The sequence below is a fragment of the Pogonomyrmex barbatus genome, unplaced genomic scaffold, assembly GCF_055798465.1.
Source record: "Pogonomyrmex barbatus isolate J1 unplaced genomic scaffold, ASM5579846v1 scaffold18, whole genome shotgun sequence".
Taxonomy (NCBI): domain Eukaryota; kingdom Metazoa; phylum Arthropoda; class Insecta; order Hymenoptera; family Formicidae; genus Pogonomyrmex; species Pogonomyrmex barbatus.
The window spans coordinates 2,017,548-2,039,126 of record NW_028297114.1 but is presented as its reverse complement, the minus strand read 5'-3'; the positions used below and the strand labels follow the sequence as shown (position 1 = coordinate 2,039,126).

The following is a 21,579-nucleotide window of genomic DNA, read 5'->3' as shown; positions in this document are numbered from 1 at the left end:
AAATTATTTTGTTGTTAAAAGAAAGTTCACGCAGCTGAATATATGCTTCGATTTATTTGTTGAATTTTATCGTGATTAATTAATTTATATTTGATGCAGTTATGATCAGATATAATTTTAACCGTTAAACAAATAACATACAAATAACGAATTTTGTTTATAGAACTAATATTTATTCTTATTTACTCTTTTTAAAACGTATTTTTTAATATTAAATTTTAAGGTTGGAACATCTGTTTGCAACAATCTAAAATCGAATAAATTATCGAGTCAAGTTGATTCAACTTAATTTAAATCGCGAAGCAATAAATAATCTTACAGATTAAATCTTCAGATTAAAGAGGAGGAAATTTTAAGCACCAATAAAGATAGATTCAAATACGAATGAAATAGAAGTAAAAGATATTGTCCTCTGATATTTACAGAACGATACACACACACACACACACACACACACACACACACACACACACACACACACACACACACACACACACACACACACACACACACACACACACACACACACACACACACACACACACACACACACACACACACACACACACACACACACACACACACACACACACACACACACACACACACACACACACACACACACACACACACACACACACACACACACACACATATAATCTTTCATCAATATTTCTCATGTATCTTAAACTTGGTGGATTAATAAGTACGCGCCGGTTCAACGGTTTCGCTTCTGAATAATAAAACACACAATTGTACTTAGACGACATTTAAATGATCTCGATTAAGGGAAATTATCGATGACGTGTATTACGCGTGCTAATTCCACATTTTAAACATGCGTGAGACCAGGCACACGCGTGTCACGCGTGTACAACTCGACCTTGCTATCCCTTTGCGACCCTTTGCCAACAGCGAGCGCCGGTGTATCTAGCACAGACTGCAATATTACGTATATATCACCGTTGTTAAATTTTTTTATACATATACGTTTATCCCAGACTCGATAAGCCTAAACGTCTGCAATGCGGCATTTTGTCGCGATCCGCAAACACGTAAGTGTGTCAGCGCTTCAACCGCCGTCGTACGACGTGCGAGAGGAGCGAGGGATTAAAAAAGAGAAGGATGAATTTTCGAGTGAATGCAAATGATTTTTCTAATTTTCCGGTTGCAGAACAGAATAAATGTATGAGAATTCAATCCCGGAAAATGTCTCTTTTCTTTATGAATGAGCAATTTTTCCTGCTGAATAAGAGTGAAACGATAAAACTCGCGCACACTATTAAAATGCACGCAATGCGGAAGAAATTGTGTCGAGATATGCTTCTACGCATCACTGAGAGAACGTGATAAACTTTAAAGCAGGAGAAGCCTTTGTTCAAAGTTGAAAGAGAGATTCACGCGTCGATATTATCTCTGGTCCGTCATAATTTTCATATTTTTGTCTGTACAGGAATTATAACTGGAAGCATTATGAAGCGTATAATCGGTAGATAGAGTGTATCTGTTATTGAGAGGAATTTCCATTTGGAAAGAATCCGATACCCGATAGAACGCAAGAACTGGTGTTTTTATTCGGAAGCTGTTTGCGCAGCGTGAGATGAAAATCTGAATCCTCTCGTCCGCGACTCGTAATATCGGAATCATTGGAACGCACCTGGCGTCGGTTGGCTTGTACGTAACGTCGTATTTCTCGACCTGCTCGACCTGGCTGGTGCTCCAAGACACGCGCACAGACGTCGGGTTCAGGAACATCACCGTTATGTTTTCCGGGACGCCGGGAATGCCTGTCACCGAGCCTGCGAACAATCAATATGGAGAGTGCCTGTCGTTATATTGATAATATCCGCTTGTCGAGATGCGAATTGTATTAAAAATATCATCGTTCTCTTCGCCTCTTCGATTAGACGAGCTCTAAAATTCTTTCTTAGAAAACATTCCGTTCGACCGTATTTTCTTTTTATCAGGTTCTTAATAGCAAATATTTGTATTTAGAATTATCTACGTTAAAATTTTTTAAAGGCCGAATTAGAATTTTCAATTTTTTGTGGAATTTATATTAATAAAGTTTGCAAAAGTAGATAATACAAATTCTATTCTGGATTAAAAATGTTGTTGTAGGTAGCTATAAAAATATTTATTAAGAACTTAATGCTGGGAGAGACACTGTTCTTGTTTCTCTTATAAAAGGTTTTCTTAAATACCTTCTGTTATTTATATGCACGTAATTCTGCATTTACCTACAAATCCAGCTCCTTGAAGGATTAGTATTGTGGCCCAAAGGACCATGCCGCCAGGATGGCGGGCCGGATATGGACCGCGTATCCTTCCGCACACGTGTCCGTCTCCACTTCTGCTTCTTATCGTAGCCGTGCGTCTTTACGGTGCAAAAGCGAGACACCAGTTGTCTACGTATACAATAAATTTCAAATTTAATTCACGATTTAATTACTTCACGAGGAAATCTGCGTCGAAGAATCTCTAGCCATGCGAAAAAGCGTCATCCGACCATTGGTTCGAAATTAAATGAAAATCTCTTGGGAATTAAGTGAAAATTCAAAGATGCATAACTGCAATTATTCAATGTTCCGTGATTACGACTCGATTTATATTTCTACGTAAAATTGCAAAGGTCAGCGCAAAGTCCCGGAAAGTTTTTCAAAAGCGCAGAGTAAAGTTTATTACCTGTACATGCAGCGTTTCTAGTCTTTTATCCTCCTTTGCCGTGCTGCATCCTCCATCTCGGGCTACGTCATAACAATGATAATAGGAGATCACCATTTCACGGTGCATTATTTAGCCGTGCGTTTCATTTGTCGACGATATTCCCGACGATGATCCGTTCGCGAACTCATCCTATATTACAGCTGCAATAATGCAAATAATACAAACCGTTAATTTGCAAATCAATGAAATCATTACTTTTAGAATCGCTAGAATAATCAGCGATAATATCGTATGCTTAAAACAAAAGAATTTAATTTGGATTATTTTAAAAATTCTATTCCATGAAACATCTCAACTACATCAAATTAATATAATCATAAATTTCGTCATTCGTTTCTTAAGAGATCATTAAAATTCATATCGCGTGTGTTTTTTCAAAAATTCAGACGGTGACGTGCGGCTCCGTAAAAAAAAAATAGCACAATTGTTCCTCGATCACAATTAATCGTTTTCCCGTTCTGAAAACACGGCGATTAAGATGTTACTCGCGGCTTCGCGCACTCGCGAGGGTCGCGCACTCGGGGACGTGATGGAGGGACGCACATCTCGCTTCACGTGTCCGATAAGAATCGCGCGATAAGGGGACCGGATGATTAAATGTCCTAGCAATTTGCACGAGGAGGCGAGGAGGCGCCGGCTGACCTTTCCTTCCTGATTGCGTGGCCGCGGTATACCGCGGCTGCGGTGCCGGGTGCCGTGCCAACGAAAATACAACAGACAAAGCACCCCCCCCCCTTCCCCCGACGAGTGCCCGCTCGACGAGCCGCGAGCTTGCGAGCAACAAATGGAGCTTGCGGTTTACATTGGGCCGTCTTTATACGCCGGCGGCCTCCTACGAGCGCGTTCTGCAGCGGCCTCGCGCGTTTGCAATGGCGTATAGCCGTGGGAGAGGAGTTTGTTTAAGTTGGACGTGGGAGTCTCCGTCACCCCCCCCTCCCTATCCCAACGAGAAATTCTCAAAGAAAGCAAAACGTGTCGGCGATATAAGAAGATTTTGCACGATAAACATGACCCGGAATCTTTTCGGAACGTGCAGAAATTCTCCTGAGATCAGTGGCGGTGTTAGATTACTAATAAATAATTTCAAAAGTGCTAGTTGTTTAATTAAGATGTTAATCAGATTTTGAAAATTGAAAGCTGCAGAGACTATGAGATGATTAAAAATTAGAGATACGTATGTAATGATTTTTCATGATCCTGTATTTATGCGTACATAAGCTACTTTTTATATTCGTGATGTTTTAACAGTTAAAATCTGTTATTTATGTAAAGGCGAAACATTAAGAGAATCGATAAGAGTCTCTGGTGATAAAAGTCTATTTAGCAAAGTTTATATTGTCATGATCTGATAACATGGCTTAGTGTATTTATATCAAGTATGAATATAATAGAATATAATGTAATAGAGAATTTTTTGATAATAAAAATTTGACTTACTTGATACGCGTCGTATATATTCTAGTATTAGAGCTAGCCTTCCGTTTTGTAATTTCAATCATTACGTTACAACGTTTTATAATTACGTGGTCTTTATTTATACACGTTCACACCTCAATTATTCACTCTGCGATTTTTAATTTTTCCGATATTCAGGCCCACCTACGCGCACGCCACTGAATGCAACGACTTACACGTTGTGAAAAATATTTTCATCGGACGGAGAATGGTCGGTGTTTCTCTTTCAAGTCTTTTACGAGCATTCGAGCATTTTGCTCTGCCTGATAGAGCAAAGCTTCGCGATATAGAAAAGAAAATCGTTATTCTGTACGACCGCAACGTTATTACCAGCCAAGCAACCCGCGTTTAATCGAATGTGATTAATATTTAAAAAAAAATAATAGAATTTTAAAAAATTCGACTAAGCGGCATTGTTAAATTCTTGAAAAACCGCCGTCAAAATGTCAGCTCCATTAGTTCAATCGTTTCCGGCAGAAATATACTGCGCGTAATTGCCGCCCTGTGTATGATTTACGTACAATGTGACGTCGAACTGGACGATAATATCTTTTTACATGTCACTAGAATAATAATGGGAAAAACTAGGTCAGCTGCAAATCTTCATGTCTCATGATCATAAAGAGAAGAAAAGAAAATGCACATATGTAGATAACCAAAACGTCATTATAAAGAAACGAAATAAACATTTAAAAAAGAACCAAGAAAATATAGCGGCATAAGCGGAATATATTTAATATTTTTAACAATAGTCGATACTTTTATCGTTTTAATAACATTTATTTTAATTATATTGTTTATTTTATTTATATGCTTCGACAGAATTGAATGAACGTTGACGCAATTAATGATTTTAGTAAGCAATTAAATGCATTTAAATGAAATGTATTTAAAGCGAAGCAGAATTATATATATATATATATATATATATATATATATATATATATATAAAATTTTAATTAATGTTTCTAAAGTTAAAACCAATTAAAGAAACTAGTCAGACGTTCCGTAGATCGAGAAGAGGAGTTTCCCGAAAAGAGCATCTGTCAACCCAACGTCGCACCCCTCGTCACATTTTGTACATCGCATCGAAAACCAGCGTCTCGCGGGAAATAATCTCCCGCCAAGTGACAGTTGATTTTTCTTATTATATTTCATATGCTAATGCACGTGAAACAAATTGCGTGAACATCGCGCGACCGTAAATCTTGCGCGCGGGCGCGCGCGGTAAAAGGCACTTAAAGTTATATTTACACGTTGTACACACACACACACACACACACACACACACACACACACACTTAGGGCACGTGCACGTACGAAATTGCGACACGTGCGTTCTGCATTGCGGTAAGGGCACTTGCGGTCTACGATCGAATCGCGATGACACGGCGCGTCTAATCAAAGTCCGCACAAATTCCTCGGGATCTTGACACGGAGGCAAGAAACTCCGTGGCATCGCAGAAAACTATGTCGATACATTTTCGAATATCGTCGCGGCATCTCTCGCGTTTTACCGAGATAAAAAAAAACTCCCATTGCCATCCGCCCGAAAAACAGAAATATTAAACGCTTTATTGGCTATTTTTGTAAATACTACCATCTTTTTTCTTTTTTTTTTTTGCTTTGCTTTATGCAAATATTATTCATGACAAATGTTTCGGGTGATCAAGCATATGAGTTTCCATTGATTGAAAAATAAATAGATATGCGTAAAAGTACGTTCCTTCATACGATATTGGAAATTTCGCGGAGTATCGAACAATTATTATTACGTCATTTTCATTCGCAGTCTTATTAATAAGTCTTATTAATAATTAATAACGATCGGGTGGTTTCTATTTTCAAGTGAACTTTTCTCGGAAATCGATTAAAGAACGCAATATTGTGGTCGATATAAACGATCGCTCCATTAATACGGTGTAACCGATTGATTTAATCGTCGGTCGGAGAGCACACATTTTTCGAACGTGATACGATCTCGTCGGCGATGCGAATTGCAGATTCCCGTAATCTCTTAAAAGCGATCGCCTCGCCGCCATTCATCTTGCCGCTGCTATTTCGAGAGAGCTTGCGAGACATCGACCACACGCGACAAGTTCGACGACTTTTCTCTCTCTTCCCTCCTGCACCCTCCTTGTCCTCCTTCAGACTTGGCCGGATGACGAGCGTTTTGCACGTTGCATAACATATCGCATAAATCTGCATCCGTAATTACTTGGATTATACGCTGACCCCATAATGGTGGAGAAAAAACCCCCGTTTTAAATCTCTCTCTCTCTCTCTCTCTCTCTCTCTCTCTCTCTCTCCCCCCTCCGTGCGAAACGCGCGGATTTATGCCAGTTCTGAAATACCACGGAACAGACACACCCTTGAAGCTCACTGCGCGTAATCGCGCGATTCTACGGCGGATGTTTAAATGTGTGCCATGGGAGTTCAAATATCCCGAACGTACGTTTACAGTGTATTCAATAAAACGTAGAATTAAAGCGTTAAAAGTGAAATTTTTCAGTATCTGGATTATTAAAGAAACATACAAACATTGTTTTAATTGTTATGACGCAGGCTTATAACAAATTATGCTCCAAATAAATCATAAATACGAAGTAAACCATAAAAACCACAAATGTTGTAAAAACAATAATGAATAAAATATTCTTGTGGCATAGTCAAGATTCATATTCATAATTCATTCCTATTTAACTCGGTATTTTTTAACATATTATTTTTTTACTATTAGCACGCCTATATACATATTCATGATAATCCTTTTTGTATAAAATTGAATTTGTATAAAATAGTACAGTTTATATTTTAATTGTTATGACATAGACTTATAATAAATTGTGCTTCAAATAAATCATAAATACGAAGTAAACCATAAATATTGTAAAAACAGTAGATAAAATATTCTTTTGATAGTCGAGGTTCGTATAATCCATTCATATTTAACCCGATAACATTTTATTTTTTTAACATTTTATTTTTTATTATCAGCACGCCTACATACATGTTCGTAACAATACCTTTTGTACTGAATTTATATAAAATAATAGTTTATATAAATTGCGAAGAAATAAAATAGATATTTCTTTGTTTATTAAATGTGACAAATCGTTTAAAATTTAATAAAAAAGGTTTATTTTCAAAAAGAAATTCTATTATAGATTTAATTGGAAACTCCTCTCTGAGGCTATTAAACAAATTGTTTTTCAAAGATTAAAGGTATTAAAATTGTGAATAATACAGAGCAGGAAAACGACTGTTTACGTCCTCTGTCGCGTTAAACTCGAGCGATAGTAAAGGTTCAAAGGAACAGAAAATAATACATATGTAGATTTCATGATAGAAATGGAATTATAGATGGAGAGAAAAAGAGAAAAGAAAAGAGAGAAACGTAATACAAAGCTATGTTAACCAAGAAAATTTCATCGTCGTAAAAGATTACATAATTCTCGTTTGTATTTGTTGCATTTACGCGAAAGAGACGGATCGATAATTGTCAGCCTCGTCCATTTTTTCTCTTGCAGTCTTTTCAAACGTCTCTCTTGTGTATCGGCATTCTTTATGTGCTCTATATTTATACGCCATAATAGATTCGACGGATGCTGGTTAGCGCGATGTCGTTATAAATAGATGAGTGACTGTTGCTTGCTCAGCGTGGCGAGAGAAAAATAAACGCCCGCGCGAATTTCATACCTTCGTTGTAAACGATGTAATATAAAATGTGCGTGACAATATTCCAAATAATTTTCTTAATCTCGCAGAAGGGAGAGATAATATATATATATATATATATATATTGCGTGAAATTTCTTGACCTTATCGTGACGGGCTTTTTATTATATTATTTCCATTATCAATTTCTCGCATGCTAAGTAAACAGTTTCGGAATTGTATGTTAACAATAAATTGTAATACGCGTTATCAAAATTGCTCGAACAATTTATCATTAAAATTTTCAATTACCAAAATCGTTGTACCAAGTTATCAAAAATTTATTAAGATGTATACGTAAAAAAAATTGTTACCGTTTCGAGTCGTTGTACGAATGGCGTTGTATTATTTAAATTAAATTCTGCCGGTTTACATCAACGAAAATATGCTGTATGCTTCCTCTTCAAAACTCCATGGCTTTCCAATTATAGTTAGCATGTTCCACACAGCTGCAGTTGTCGACATTTTTTTTACTTGACTTTAGCGATATATTGTTATTTTAGTTTAGTAAAATAGTATTTTCTATCAGAATTTGTATTTCTAGTATATATGAAAACTATTTATAATAATGTTAATAAGTAGTTAATAATAATAATTTCCAGTATATATGACAACTATTTATAGTAATGTTAATTATCATCAATAAATGATTAAAGATATGTGTTTTCATTTATTTGTCAGAAGTTCAACACAAATTGAGCTTCCAATTATTGGAATAGCAATTATTTTATTAATGCAATTATTTTATTAATAATCCTATGCGGTTTAGTCAAATTATATAGTCTATCGTGTAGTAAATTGCAATGATGTAGCGGTTGTGATAAACACCGTATTACAATCCATATTACAATCGTAATTCGCCGAATTTAATCAAAATTCTGCCACGTTGTAATATGTAATTTTTTTGATAATAATGTAAAATTGTTATTTAATATTTTAAATTCTTACTACGTTTACATAGAATATTACGAAAAAGGAAATTTCAAAATTAGATATAGCATTAAATTTGTTGATTCATATTTCAAAATTGCTTCTTGATTTATCTTCTCTAATTAATTTTTCCAATCTTTCATCAAGAAAATGGAATTCATTAACTGTCGGAAATTATCATTTTACAGAACGTATTTATAGATCAGCCGCCAAACAAACTTACGGTAGAAGTGTTGTTATGCCGAGAATAGCAAGCATAATGTCTGCATCGATCGCGAAATATCGTGACGTAATATCCGCGCAGTAATTTTGCAGCAATGCCGTCGAATGAAGAATGTAATGGTTCAACGTGTATTTTATGATTAATCCTAGTAATGACAAAACTTCCCGGAACCTGGCGACCGTCTGTGTTAACCGCGACAGAGTAAAGCGTAATTTTCAGAAACTTCAGGCAACTGCTAATGATGTTTCTGCATGCAAAGTCGTTAGTAGATTGTTTCACAAGTTTTCATAATGTTCATATATTTTTCGCGATGTATGTGCCATGTGAAGATGGTTGAAATTGGATGCGACACACAACTCGTATAGCGAGACAAAATTCATTCCTTTTCATTTTTGTATTAATAGCGAAACACAAAACTTACAAGACTTGCATACATACATAAATGTCATATTGTAAAAATTACAATTTGAGAACACTTGAGAACACTTTTCAATAAATTGTTTAGATATATTTTATATTACGTTATATGCAGGTTTATTAGATATGCAAGATTTTTTTTAAAAATATATTATTTTAAATTAAACGTTCTTTTTTATTACAATTATTTTTTCTTATTTGGTTCATAATATAAGTAGATAAAAATTAGCTTGTCACATGTAAGCTCGTCGATCGATTAAGCTTTCGACACTGACGAATCAGAAAGTTGAAAAGTTGAACACTCATTTAATTTGAACACTAGTTCAATTTATCTCCATTGCGAAGGAGAAAGAAATGAAAAGCTACTTTCATATCCCATCGAAAAACAATGTAGCGCTTCATTATCGGCAATAAGGATTACAATGGAAGATAATTAATGGAAACTTTCCTCTCTGCTTTTCATAGATCCGACGGACTGCCTTAACGGCGCCTCTCGGCGATTCAAAGTTTGATAAAACCAAGCTTATCCAAACGTTGCAAGATTGAATGCTCGCTGAATATTTCAAAAGGCACTGCGCTACTTCGTAGAATTCGTTTTTCCCAACTTACACGTCGTGTGCCTCGGTATTCTAAACTCTCTCAATGCCACAGTGCGTCCCGGCCTTCATTATTGCGAAGATTTGCAACATATCTCTATTAAACGACGCGTCGCGGGAGGTTTCATAACATATTCAATGTCCGCGTGAAAACGCGATGTCGAATTGAATATTCGCTCCCGACTTCCTACTTTGTGTACAAAGGCCGTTAATCCCACCCCCTCGCAATTTCCCTTACAGCCGGAATCTCGGTCGCGATATTACCGCGGACGATCGCGCGGATTATGTAGCAATTAGGGCGACATTCATAGCTTCATTCTCGTTCCACAATCTTCAGAAAGAGGCGCATTTCGACACGTATTTCTCCTTCGAGAGAAATACGGAAGTCCCTCGTATCTCGTCCACGCGACATGAAACAACAGATATCCACGGTTGCATTTTCAAAATAAATATCTTACATTTTCTAGGAAAATATATCATAAATGTAACAGCCCCCTCGGAGAGATCCTGGATAACAAAATGGTCGATTTATCCAAAAACGGAGAGATATCTTCCCTCAAGTGTGTGAAACATTGTTCAAATAGGTCCGGGTCATTGATAGCTACAAATTCGATCCCATCGAATACGCCCCGCACGTTTCTTGGAATTTCTCCCGTCGTGCCTTTTTCTCATTTGAGTTTAAAAATAGAAGAAATTCCCGTGTAAACCGTGATATCGGACTCGAGAATCTTAGGAATCGTGAAATGAAATGTCAGCCTACGATTCACTTTTACGACACCCCATTCTCGATATGGACATGTTATACGTATGCAGCCCCTTCGGATTCTATGGCTTACATCCACCTCGAAGCAGCTCCTCGTAAAGTCGATCGCGTATACGCGATTTATAAATATATGTATATATACGATGTCCCGCTCTGTCGTTTTGTTGCCGAGTGACAGTTACGATCGACAGTGATTACTCATTCCGAACGCACGCTCGCACGATAGCGGGGAAAGTATTTTAGGACAAGTATTTTTGACGTCGCAACGAAATCCAACACGGACTTGATTGGACATGGAGTCGGCAACAAGATCTAATTCTGTCTATCTCATTAAAAATACAAAGGAGAATTAATACGTATTAATTTATTAAAAATTCCAAGTGATATCGATATGGTATTAATTTAGCTTCATTTCGTCAATAAAGAATGAAAAAAAAAAAAGAAAGAAAAAAATACGCATAATCTTTGAAGAAACAAACTTGTATCAAACTTGTACACGCGGAGCCTTGCCGCCTGTAAAAATTGTAAATTTTTTTGAGATGTTAATTTTCTTCCTCCGTGGAAGTAAACGAGCCGCATTAAAATGAGACGCATTAAGTTGGAAAATGATGCACGCGAAGAAGGATGGCGATTAAATGGACGCCGGGGATGCGATTAATATTCATTCGCGCGGCTTTTAACACGCGCCCTTGTTTTTCAAATGATCCTGTCCTACGTGCTCGCCATCGGCAATTCGCTTTCTCAATACGGTACGACGTTCAATCGAATGGCTAGAGGATAAATTCTTCTTGAGATATCTAATAGGCGCCGTGCATTTTAACAAATTCTACAAATCTTGATTGAGACTTGCGCCGTCGCTGTCAGAGAAAGGGTAGCTTTAAAATGGTTACCTCGTCAAGACGAATGCAAATATCTCATAACTCGTGAAAAAAGAGAAAAAGAGCGTACCTTGTGACTCGGTTTAATTTATCAATGACAGAAATCTCGCCAACCATTCCTTCTTCGATATTTTCGTTTGACGTTCGATTTTTCTGAATTACGCCACGGGATTGATTCCATCAATCATAATAAACAAATAGTTATTTCCTGAGCATTGTTGAATGTTAGAAAATATTTAAATAATTGTGAAAATATTCACATAGTATTTATAACGAAGACATTTGCACAAAAATTTGTATAAAAATATCTAATGTTTTTAACCTTTATTTTATTTACTTAATTTAATTCAAAATTATTTAAAGAAAATAATCACACTGTTCAGATATTCAGATAGCATCAGAATAAATATCTACTTAAAGATATTTCTATAAATATTTAATTCTCTAATTTCTAAATTTTAATAACTAAAAGAAATTCTTATAAATATTTTATTTAAATGTTCATATTAGCCGCGTTAAGAATACTTTGTCATAAATTGCAAAATTGATTGCAAAAAAAAAAAATAATACTCGACATCATTTAACAAACAAAATTTAAAAGTAAAAAAGATGTACAATTCATAGTCCAATCTTATTAAGCATTGAGATCTTGTTATATAATATTAAAATAGGCAAATAAAATATTAAATATAAAAATCTATAATAAGATGTATATATAAAAGTCGTAGAAGATTATCTCAATGCAGAAATAAGTTTGCGATTTAAAGTCGAACGTTCTTTTTCAAGTCCATTTCCAATTCTCAATGATCCATGCGATTTAATGTAGTATCAAGCCGATTCCCGCTGTGTGTCATCCCTTGTAATATCCGATGCCGAATTATGAGGATATCAGTGTGACGTGATTGCCAATTGTACACTCGTCTATCCGCCCAATACTCGCATTCCCAAGGATTGATCGATCGCTCTTATATGCGTGACGCGTCGTAATTGCTTATGTCAAACTTCGCTATGTATTCTATACGGGTTGTTACTTTTTACGAGCGCTCGTTCATGGAGGAAAAAAAAAGGGACGACTGGTGATGAGAGCAAACGAGAGTTGGTCCAGGAAGGGCAAGTTTTACGACCGACAATGGGAGCCGATTTCTGTTGGTGGATTAATCGATAGAGCTTTTGGTCAATGTGATATAAACGTTACGATAAGACAGTACTGAGTGAAAATTAGTAATATTAACTTTATTGCCTTTTCTAACACAAAGGCAATAAAAAACTTTTCCGTTGTAAAATAAAAAAGATAAAATTTTTCCGTTTGTTGAGAAAAAATAGGGCAAAAAATTCATCATTACTAATTTTTGGATATTTTGATTTGCATATACTTTGGACTAATTTTTCAATAAAAATATCACAGTGATGATAAATGTTTAAATTACAGATAGACAAAAAATAAGGATTCTCGCAGAAATGCTCGATTTAACTCGCTGTGAAATTACAAGAAGTTTTGAAATCCGCGAGTGAAAATACCGGGAATTCCGTCATATGTCATTTTATTGGAAATGTCATTTTTTTTCTTTGTATAATTAATTTAAGTCGATGGAGAACTGAACCAAATAAGTCTATAGTCTTGAACTTGAAAAAAAATAAGTAAATTAATATGAAATGTGAAAATAGTTTGACATGCAGTTAATTTATCTGTGAAAATTCGCAGTCGCGCTATTCCTCGATTTTACTCCTGCCGTCGACAGTTACAGCCGCGAAGGTTTGCGGTGACGTAAACTGAATGTCGTTGTTCACGTTGGTAATCTCGTGATGAAAAATAAGGACACTGTTGACATTGACTCTCCATTTATACATAACACGTTGCATTCGAAATCGAAGCAACGTAATTTGTTTACGCGACAATACCTCATCTATATTTATAATTTATTTCATATCGAGAAAGGGAGAAAGAGAAAGAAAAAGATTTCTCTACATTATTTATATCATCTGCAGTGATAAAAAGGGGCGGACGAAAAATTTTACAAAAATTTTCCTACTTTGTTATTAAACATCAACCGTTCCTCATAGTTTACGAAAGAGAAAGTTCCTGGAAATCTTAGACATCTCAAAGTTCAATGGGAAAACTACTCGAAGAGATGCTTTCCTCGACCAGATAACAACGTTCCAAGGAAAATTCTAGTAAAAACTTCCGAGAAATAATTTAGAAATTCTCGAGTTTCTGTTGGAAGTGAAGAGTAAGGTCGTTCTTTCTGTGCATTGTTCTTGCTGTTATATAATTATATGATCTTCCTTCAATCTGGTTCTTTTTGACTCTTCCAATTCCTTTTATAACAAAATAAAAGTTGTCTTTGCGAAATATCTTCCGATCCATATTTCGACATATTTCATCATTTAGAGTTTTTCTAGAATCTATTAAATTCAAATGACTGTAAAACATCGTTTTTCTTTAAATGATCATTTTAGTCGATCGATTAATTGATACTAACATTCATTAAGTCACATTATAATTTGCTGTATGACTTGTTTTATACATACAGTAATGCCATCGTTATGACATTTAATTTCCTTTCCTTTTAGCAGAAGAGAAGAAAGTCAAATATAAAGAGCATAATTGGATCACTTTTATATCCTAGTGTCTATATTTTTTGAATAATAAATTATTAAAAGTTAAACAATTTGATAAATTAAATTTTAGAAATGCAGAACCTTTATAAAAAAATTTGAATAAAATTTTAATTTTTAACTGTAATATTTAGTACTAAATAATCTAAAATAAAAAAATAATAAAAATAAAATTTAAAAAAGATTACAAGGACTTTCAATTAAGTTGTTGTTACAAAAACTTATTCTTGTTAAAAATTACAATTTTGAAATTTAAATTTTATAAAATATTTTTCACTAATTTATATTTATATCCTACAGTCGAATTTACAGTCTAAATTAAAACAATAGCTTTTAAATAAGTAATTATAAATAATTAAAATAACTAATAAATTGAATGTCTCTGAATAATAAAAGCTTAAAATCTTAACTTAAGACTTCAATAAGCTTCACTTCCTTTTAAAATTGTAGACTTAATATATTAAATAACTCTGCGCATATAATAAACAATAATTTCTTAAAAGGCCTTCCTTAGACAATGATCCCTTTCAAAAAAGAGATATTCTATACACAGAACAGAAATAGAACGACAACTCATTACAATAAACTCGGACTTTTGAAACGTATATGTAAAAATAAGTGCACAGAGAGTCGACTTTTTAACGCTCTCACAAGCTTTGCAACGCTCTCACGTGTGTCCTGACGGCTGTTGGATGACCGACTTTCGTTTTCCGTGGAGCACCTAAACGTGTCCTTGTTACGCAGGGGCACTGGCGACGTGTTTCTGCGACCGGACGCAAATGTCGAGTAGACCGACAGTTCGCTATTCCGTCGCCTAGGCGATGACACGTCCCGGCTCTCGGGACGTGAACGAATTCCAACCCGCTTCCTTCAGCCGTGTTAACACATGGCTGCCCAGAGGCGCTTTCCTCTCTTGAATTACAAGGAGTGTCGGCAGTTGCGTTGTTGTAACAACTATGAGAATCTTCTGTCAAGAGACCTAGTGCCAAGTGCACGGGGTATCGTAAAGGGAAATGCCATATATATATATATATCCGACTGCATTTGCGCGTTTTTCAGAATCTTTTTCAAAGAGAACGAAAAAGAGCCGAATTTGAAAGAGCTCATGTAATCACGAGATAATGTGTAATCACGTAATTATATTTTATTTCGCAATTTACGCAAAGCTTTTTACGCACGAAATTTATCGTTACTATATTTTTATATTATCACGACACTTTCCGTCTCGCCGTGACCACTTTTGCATTTTCGCGAAAATTGCGTTTGACCGAGCATACCCACAAGTATGGTAAAATTCGATTTTGCAAGGGGTTGATTCTTGGTACACGCGATACATCAACGGACGTACTCATGTGTATGTTGCGTTACTTACATTATTACCACCTAATTCTACAAGTTGCTTCGTGGTTGCTACAAGATGCTTAAGGGCTCAGATTTTGCTTAAGACGATCTGAAAATAAGATTAAGCTTGTGCCGAGAATGACGTACACAGCGCAATAGAATTAATATTGTTCCAAGTTTCAATCGTAATTATGGGAGAATCAATATGCACGCGCGTGAAACACAATGAACGAGTCGATGAGTCTTTATATGCGGCACAAATTGATTGACTGGTCGATTCAGTTTGCTTTCCTCTGTGTAGATGTACTGGCATGGAATTGATTCGTAAAATTGGACGTCATGGAGAAGATTTATTGGATTTTCCACGAGGGAAGCCCAGAACGATTTTTGCCGAATGTAATTATCAAAGGACGTGCATGGCCAACAGAAAGTAGAATACGAGACTGCTTAGCCTTCTCTTCAGGTTCAGAAAAGAGAAAGAGAAAGAACGAGAAAGAGAGGGAGAGAGAAAGGAAAAAAATTCATTTAAAAAAATCACTGTTCCATTAATTAAAATTTCATTTAAATAATATCGCGATGAAAATATTGCTTTATGATAATCGTGACTTAAAATAAATGATATACCTATACGTGCGATGAATATAATTAGTTACTTATAATTAATATAATTTTGTATCATAACAATTTCCATTCATATCTTTTAAGAGTTAACAAGTGATTTAATATTTTATTCTCTTTATTCGTTATTGAAGGCAACATTAATACATGCACGAAGCATTTTCGTACATTTTCCTTCTCACGATGATGACGTCAAATTCGAACGTGTCATATTTGTCTCGCGGTACTATTTCAGACTCCTCTTTATATAATGCTATATGAAGACAAAGGGGAGCGCGTACAAAGCATTTTCCGTGATAATTTTGAAAGCAGCGCAAAAAGATATATATCTATGATTTTGCGCCACTTTATAATATATCCTGAGCACATACACCCGGAGAGAAACATCGTTTCTTCGTGAGTGTTAAATGCAAACGCCATTTTGAAATATATTCCAAATGTAAGAAGCAAATCCTTGTTATAAATAGCCTAGCTACTAAGCAAAGTGCTACTAAGCTTATCGGATTTTTCAGATAGGAGTCCTTCTCGATTTTACTAATACGCACGTGAAGTTTGTTAATTAATCTCTCATCTCTCGGGAAAAATTTTTATAATTTTATAAAGTTGTCAAGGACTCTTTACGCAATTATCGCGATTACACTTTTCACGTATCAGAACAACAGTTACTTATAATGGATTTAGCGTTGCATTGCGACAAAAAAATGAAACGTTATCATATGATTTGCTAGTTTCATTAATCTAATTATCATTTCGGTTGAAAAAACATACGAGAAATAATCTCGTCGCAATATTTTTAATAAGCGAAAAAGCCGATAGCTCGAAGGGATAATTCTCATTGCTTTCAGAGTTCTTTCAGCGAAGTCGCTTATATGTTGCTCGTGCTTTCAAGCATGAAAACCACCTTCTCTTATAACAGTAACAAGGCACTCTGTGTTCTCGCAAAACGACGAAAGCTCGAGAAGCAAATCAGACACCACAAAAATGTATAACCATGTGCGAATAAAGCTGCAAATATAACAAGAATAGCTAACTAGTGTGAGTAATTGAAGCGCAATTGAACGCAAAAAGTCAGAAGCAACCTCTGTTTTCCTACGTCATTTAAAATAGAGAAAGTAAATCAACGGTCTTCTGGCGTATAAAATTTTCTCTGTTAATTTTGAGCACACGCTATCAGCGATAATTTCCAATGAAAATTACATTTCGTTTCTAAAATATCGTAATTGATAAAAAAAGATTTGGTTTCTCTCCCTTGGTTTTACTTCTCGAACGTTCAGAGTAATCGTTAGAATTTTGAAGAAGCCACCTGGAAATTTAAAGAAATTTTCGTGTTTCCGTAATAAAGTTTTCCGGAAGTTTCACGAAAATTGGACAAATTTTTGCTCGAGGAAAAAAATTGAATTTTTTTTTATTTTCGCGCGTGTTCCCGAGAATTTTTAAAGCATATCTTGATTTATAGGGATATGGATGTCGATACGAATTTCGCAGAGGAAAATTTTTTTTCAAAAAAACTTGATTTTCAGGAACTTTAAATACCACGTAAAAATTCTAAGAGAGATTATTCTCGGATTAATAAAACATATAAATTAACGAAACAAAAATAAAAGAGGTATTTTTCTGTATCTTAGTTTTTATCGATAAAAAGTTATTAATATACTAAATAAATAAAAACATTTTTTTCGAGATTTCTAGATCATTACGATTCTAGATCATAAACTATTAAAAATTAAATAAATTCTAAAATAAAAAATTTATAATAATTCTTCATACGATTAAAAAAATGAGAAAAATGCAAAGTTCAATATTTTTAGTTTTTCGAATATTTAGTTTTTTGTAGAATATTTAAACATTTTTAAAGCAGGAACTATTTAAAAAAAAAACCAAGATTTAATTTTATCAAAATTTTGGAAATAAGATGAAAATTTCTCTTGTCGAATAGTCTGATATAGAATAATAGATTAACGGTTCATGGAAATTTATTTCATATGTCAATGTATCACAAGTTTGCGACATTATTTATTATCTGTTATATGTGCGTTATTCACAATGAGATTATTAATTGTTGATTTGACAGGGAAGACGGAGCTTATCACTACGTAATGTTTCTAAGTCGATGTCGAATCTATTTTTGTCACTGACATTTGCATGTATCCAATGATCGATTGGCAACGATTCGGCGTCTAGGATATTAGATGTCACCCGGTATTATGTCAGGACATTGCCGTGATCGAATTAATCCGCTGTAAGTAGATAGTGATATGTTCGTTGTGCAATCGATAGCTTAATTGTTTATATAAAAAATTGATTGAAAATTGTACGAAAGGACATTCACGAGCAGGCATTAAATGCGCATTATATGAATCTACTAATTAAAAAAATTCCTACTTTAAATTTATAATGAAGTCGAGAGAGATTTATTATAAAATCTCAAACTATTTTGCTAAATCTTAATCGTTTAAGAATTTAATTATTAATACAAATAAAAATATTCATATAAATATTAATTGTTAATGCAAATAAAAAGTATTTCAGTATTAGATGAAGTCAAAAATATTTTTGTAATAAAACCACGATGTTATTGTGAAAATCTGTAGCAAACAGATGATGACGCCAAGCATAACTTGCATTAACACATGTCAATAATTTGCATAAAAGTATAACATATGTTTTCTCATACATTACCGCTTGTCAACTTTGTAGTTGAAAAAGTATGCGTATTAAAATGCATTTTGTATATGACATATTCAATAATAGATTTAATATTCTGATATCTGATATCAAATCCAATGCAAGGCAAGCTTATCCTTATTCATTAATAGTGTTGATATAACAACATTTTTTTCAAAATATTTTAAAATTTTATTTTATTAAAATTTTATTAAGTTTATAGTTATGTATACATAATTAATTTACACATTAATTATGTTAATTGTAACGATAACATTATAAAGCATTTTACTAGAAACTATAAATATAATTAAAATTATTTAGAAAGATATTTTTACTGTATTAATAAAATATAAGTAGCAATATATAAATGTTCTCAGATACTCAATAAATAATGAAAGAAGTCAATAGAAAAAGCAATCGCGTTTAAAGGATTCATTCTTCGTTTGCAGAGCTGCACGGAATATTACATGTAATATGCACCAATGCCTACAACTGTTGCTTTTGTTGATTTCTAGCTTCATCTTTTTCTCTCTTCTAATATTGATTAAAATGTAACATTTTTGAAGACATAAATGCGCATATGTCATTTTGTCCTTTTTGTTTCTAATTAGCAATTTTAATTTTAACTTTACCCTATTTAATATTTTTTTATAAAAATAAAGCTAACTTTATTAAAAAATTCTTTGCAATAATACATCAATTTTATTATAGCTTGCATGTATAAGAAAAAAATCTAAATATCATATAAAATGTAATATTGATAATGATATCTTAAATATTAAATAAATATTAAATGCGATATTATTTTTATTATTAATCAGCATATAATTACAACATAAATACAGCAAAGTTTTTTACGTGACATAATAATATCGATAAAATATTGAAATACTTGAGATATGTATATTTAGATAAGGTGAAGAAAATAATGTCTGGAACGAGGTGCTTTAGTGCCTCTATGAGAAGATATCTAGTGAAATGGCTCTAGTAGATTTCTCTTCAGAGAAAAATTGTATGGGCATTCTTTTGCATATTATTGACTTCTTGGCAAATCTTATTTTGCTCGCAAAAAATTGAAAAAATACACTTTATATAGAAGAAATATCGACATATTATAATGACAAGAAATATTTTGTTCTTATTTTCAAAAAGAAATTTTTGTCTTTTTTTCTTTCTAGAAAAATTCAATCTATTATATTTATAAAATATTCTACATATGTAACAGCTAAAAGAATTCATATAAGATTCTTTTGTGAAGATTCTTGATCGAGAATTGATTCGAGAGAAGCTCGGAAAAGAAGTATGATAACATCGTATTGTAGCGGAAGTGTCGCTTGTTCAAAATTTTGCACAAAAGCATACGATAGCAGTGACCTATTTTTTCATAAAACTTGGAAGTGAGAATTAAAGAAAAAAAAAAGATACACCTTTGATGTTAAATTTACATTTTGATATTAAAATTTAAACAAAATTTGAACAAAAATTTGTATGAAAAGCTTCTTCTGACTCTCTATTGTAATTATAATAATTGTAATTATAACATTCATAATTATAATAACATTTAATTACATTTAATTCAAAATTAATAATTAATAATAAACTTAAGCCTCTTCATCAAATATAATCAAAATTCTATTTATTCGATCATTTTATTTTCTCTTACCTTGTATCATCGATCGCGATAAAAATAAGCAATTGCCTGTGGCTGCTTTACAGCGATAATAAACAAAAACCAAGACCTACATGAATGCAAGACCTTGTTGAAATCGTCCAATAAAGATAAATGCGAAAGATATACCAGAAGAAAAATTCCCTCAATTAAGGTCTTGCGATTATAAGCAACTTCGAAAAGATTTGTTCTTAGTTCATCTTAACAAATTCGAGCAAGATTTCAATTTCAAACTTTTTGCTGATATACGGACTGAAAGAAACCTTGGTTAAATTTGGTTAAAGTCAGGTTTAAACCAATTAAAGAATGAACTAATGTAGCGAAGTTCTTTGTTATTCGAAAACACTGCGTCTCGTTGAGTCTCTTGTCAAAACTTGAGCTAAGAAAATATCTGCCTACGCTTATTCGACGAGAGACCTGTCATTAACGATTGATACAGTCCGGACGTATTCTCTCTCCTCCCCCCCCCCCCCCCGCGTGCTTAATAGACGTCAGTTTCCAAGTGTGTTAATGCCGCCTCACGCGGCGACTTCCCGACCTGAATGTAATTTACATCCTTTCGGCCACCCAGAACTCGCGTATTATTAAAAGCGGCCCGTGTGGCGGGTGTGGGATAATCACATTTATGCCATTTCGTAATGGTCGGGGAGAAATCGTCCGTTAAACGTAGACGCGGGCGAGACGATATTTCCGGAGCGAGAGAGACGCGGAAGAGGTCGGCGCTTAATTAAACGGAGTGGCGAAGATATATCGTTTCTCATCTTTTGCCTCGGGAGGAGAATCGCACCCTCTACCCTTTGTGAACACACGTGGTATAAACTTTATAAATCCTACTACCGCATTTTCGAAGCACCCTCGCCGACGGGGAAAGCAGGGCGGCGATGGAAGGCGCGCGGGAAGAGAGGCGGAGAAAGCAGCAAAGCGGGGCAACTTTATTAGCGGGTCAAAGTGAAGAAAGTGTG

At 34.3% G+C, this 21,579-nt stretch overlaps 1 protein-coding gene across 16 annotated transcripts in view; it reads right to left on the bottom strand.

The window, feature by feature from the left end:
* LOC105433985 (uncharacterized) overlaps positions 1-21,579 on the bottom strand; it is a 77,444-nt gene that overhangs the window by 37,771 nt on the left and 18,094 nt on the right. For 15 of the 16 annotated variants that reach the window (XM_089075253.1, XM_089075255.1, XM_089075264.1 and 12 more), the window contains 3 exons: positions 2,686-2,867; positions 2,241-2,408; positions 1,658-1,799 (listed from right to left, as the gene is read on the bottom strand). In XM_089075253.1, coding sequence (XP_088931379.1) covers positions 1,658-1,799; positions 2,241-2,289 — 191 coding nt within the window. In that variant the 5' untranslated portion in view covers positions 2,290-2,408; positions 2,686-2,867. Of the gene's footprint in view, positions 1-1,657; positions 1,800-2,240; positions 2,409-2,685; positions 2,868-3,369; positions 3,518-21,579 lie in introns of those variants that run through there. The other variant, XM_089075257.1, reaches the window with a different exon arrangement.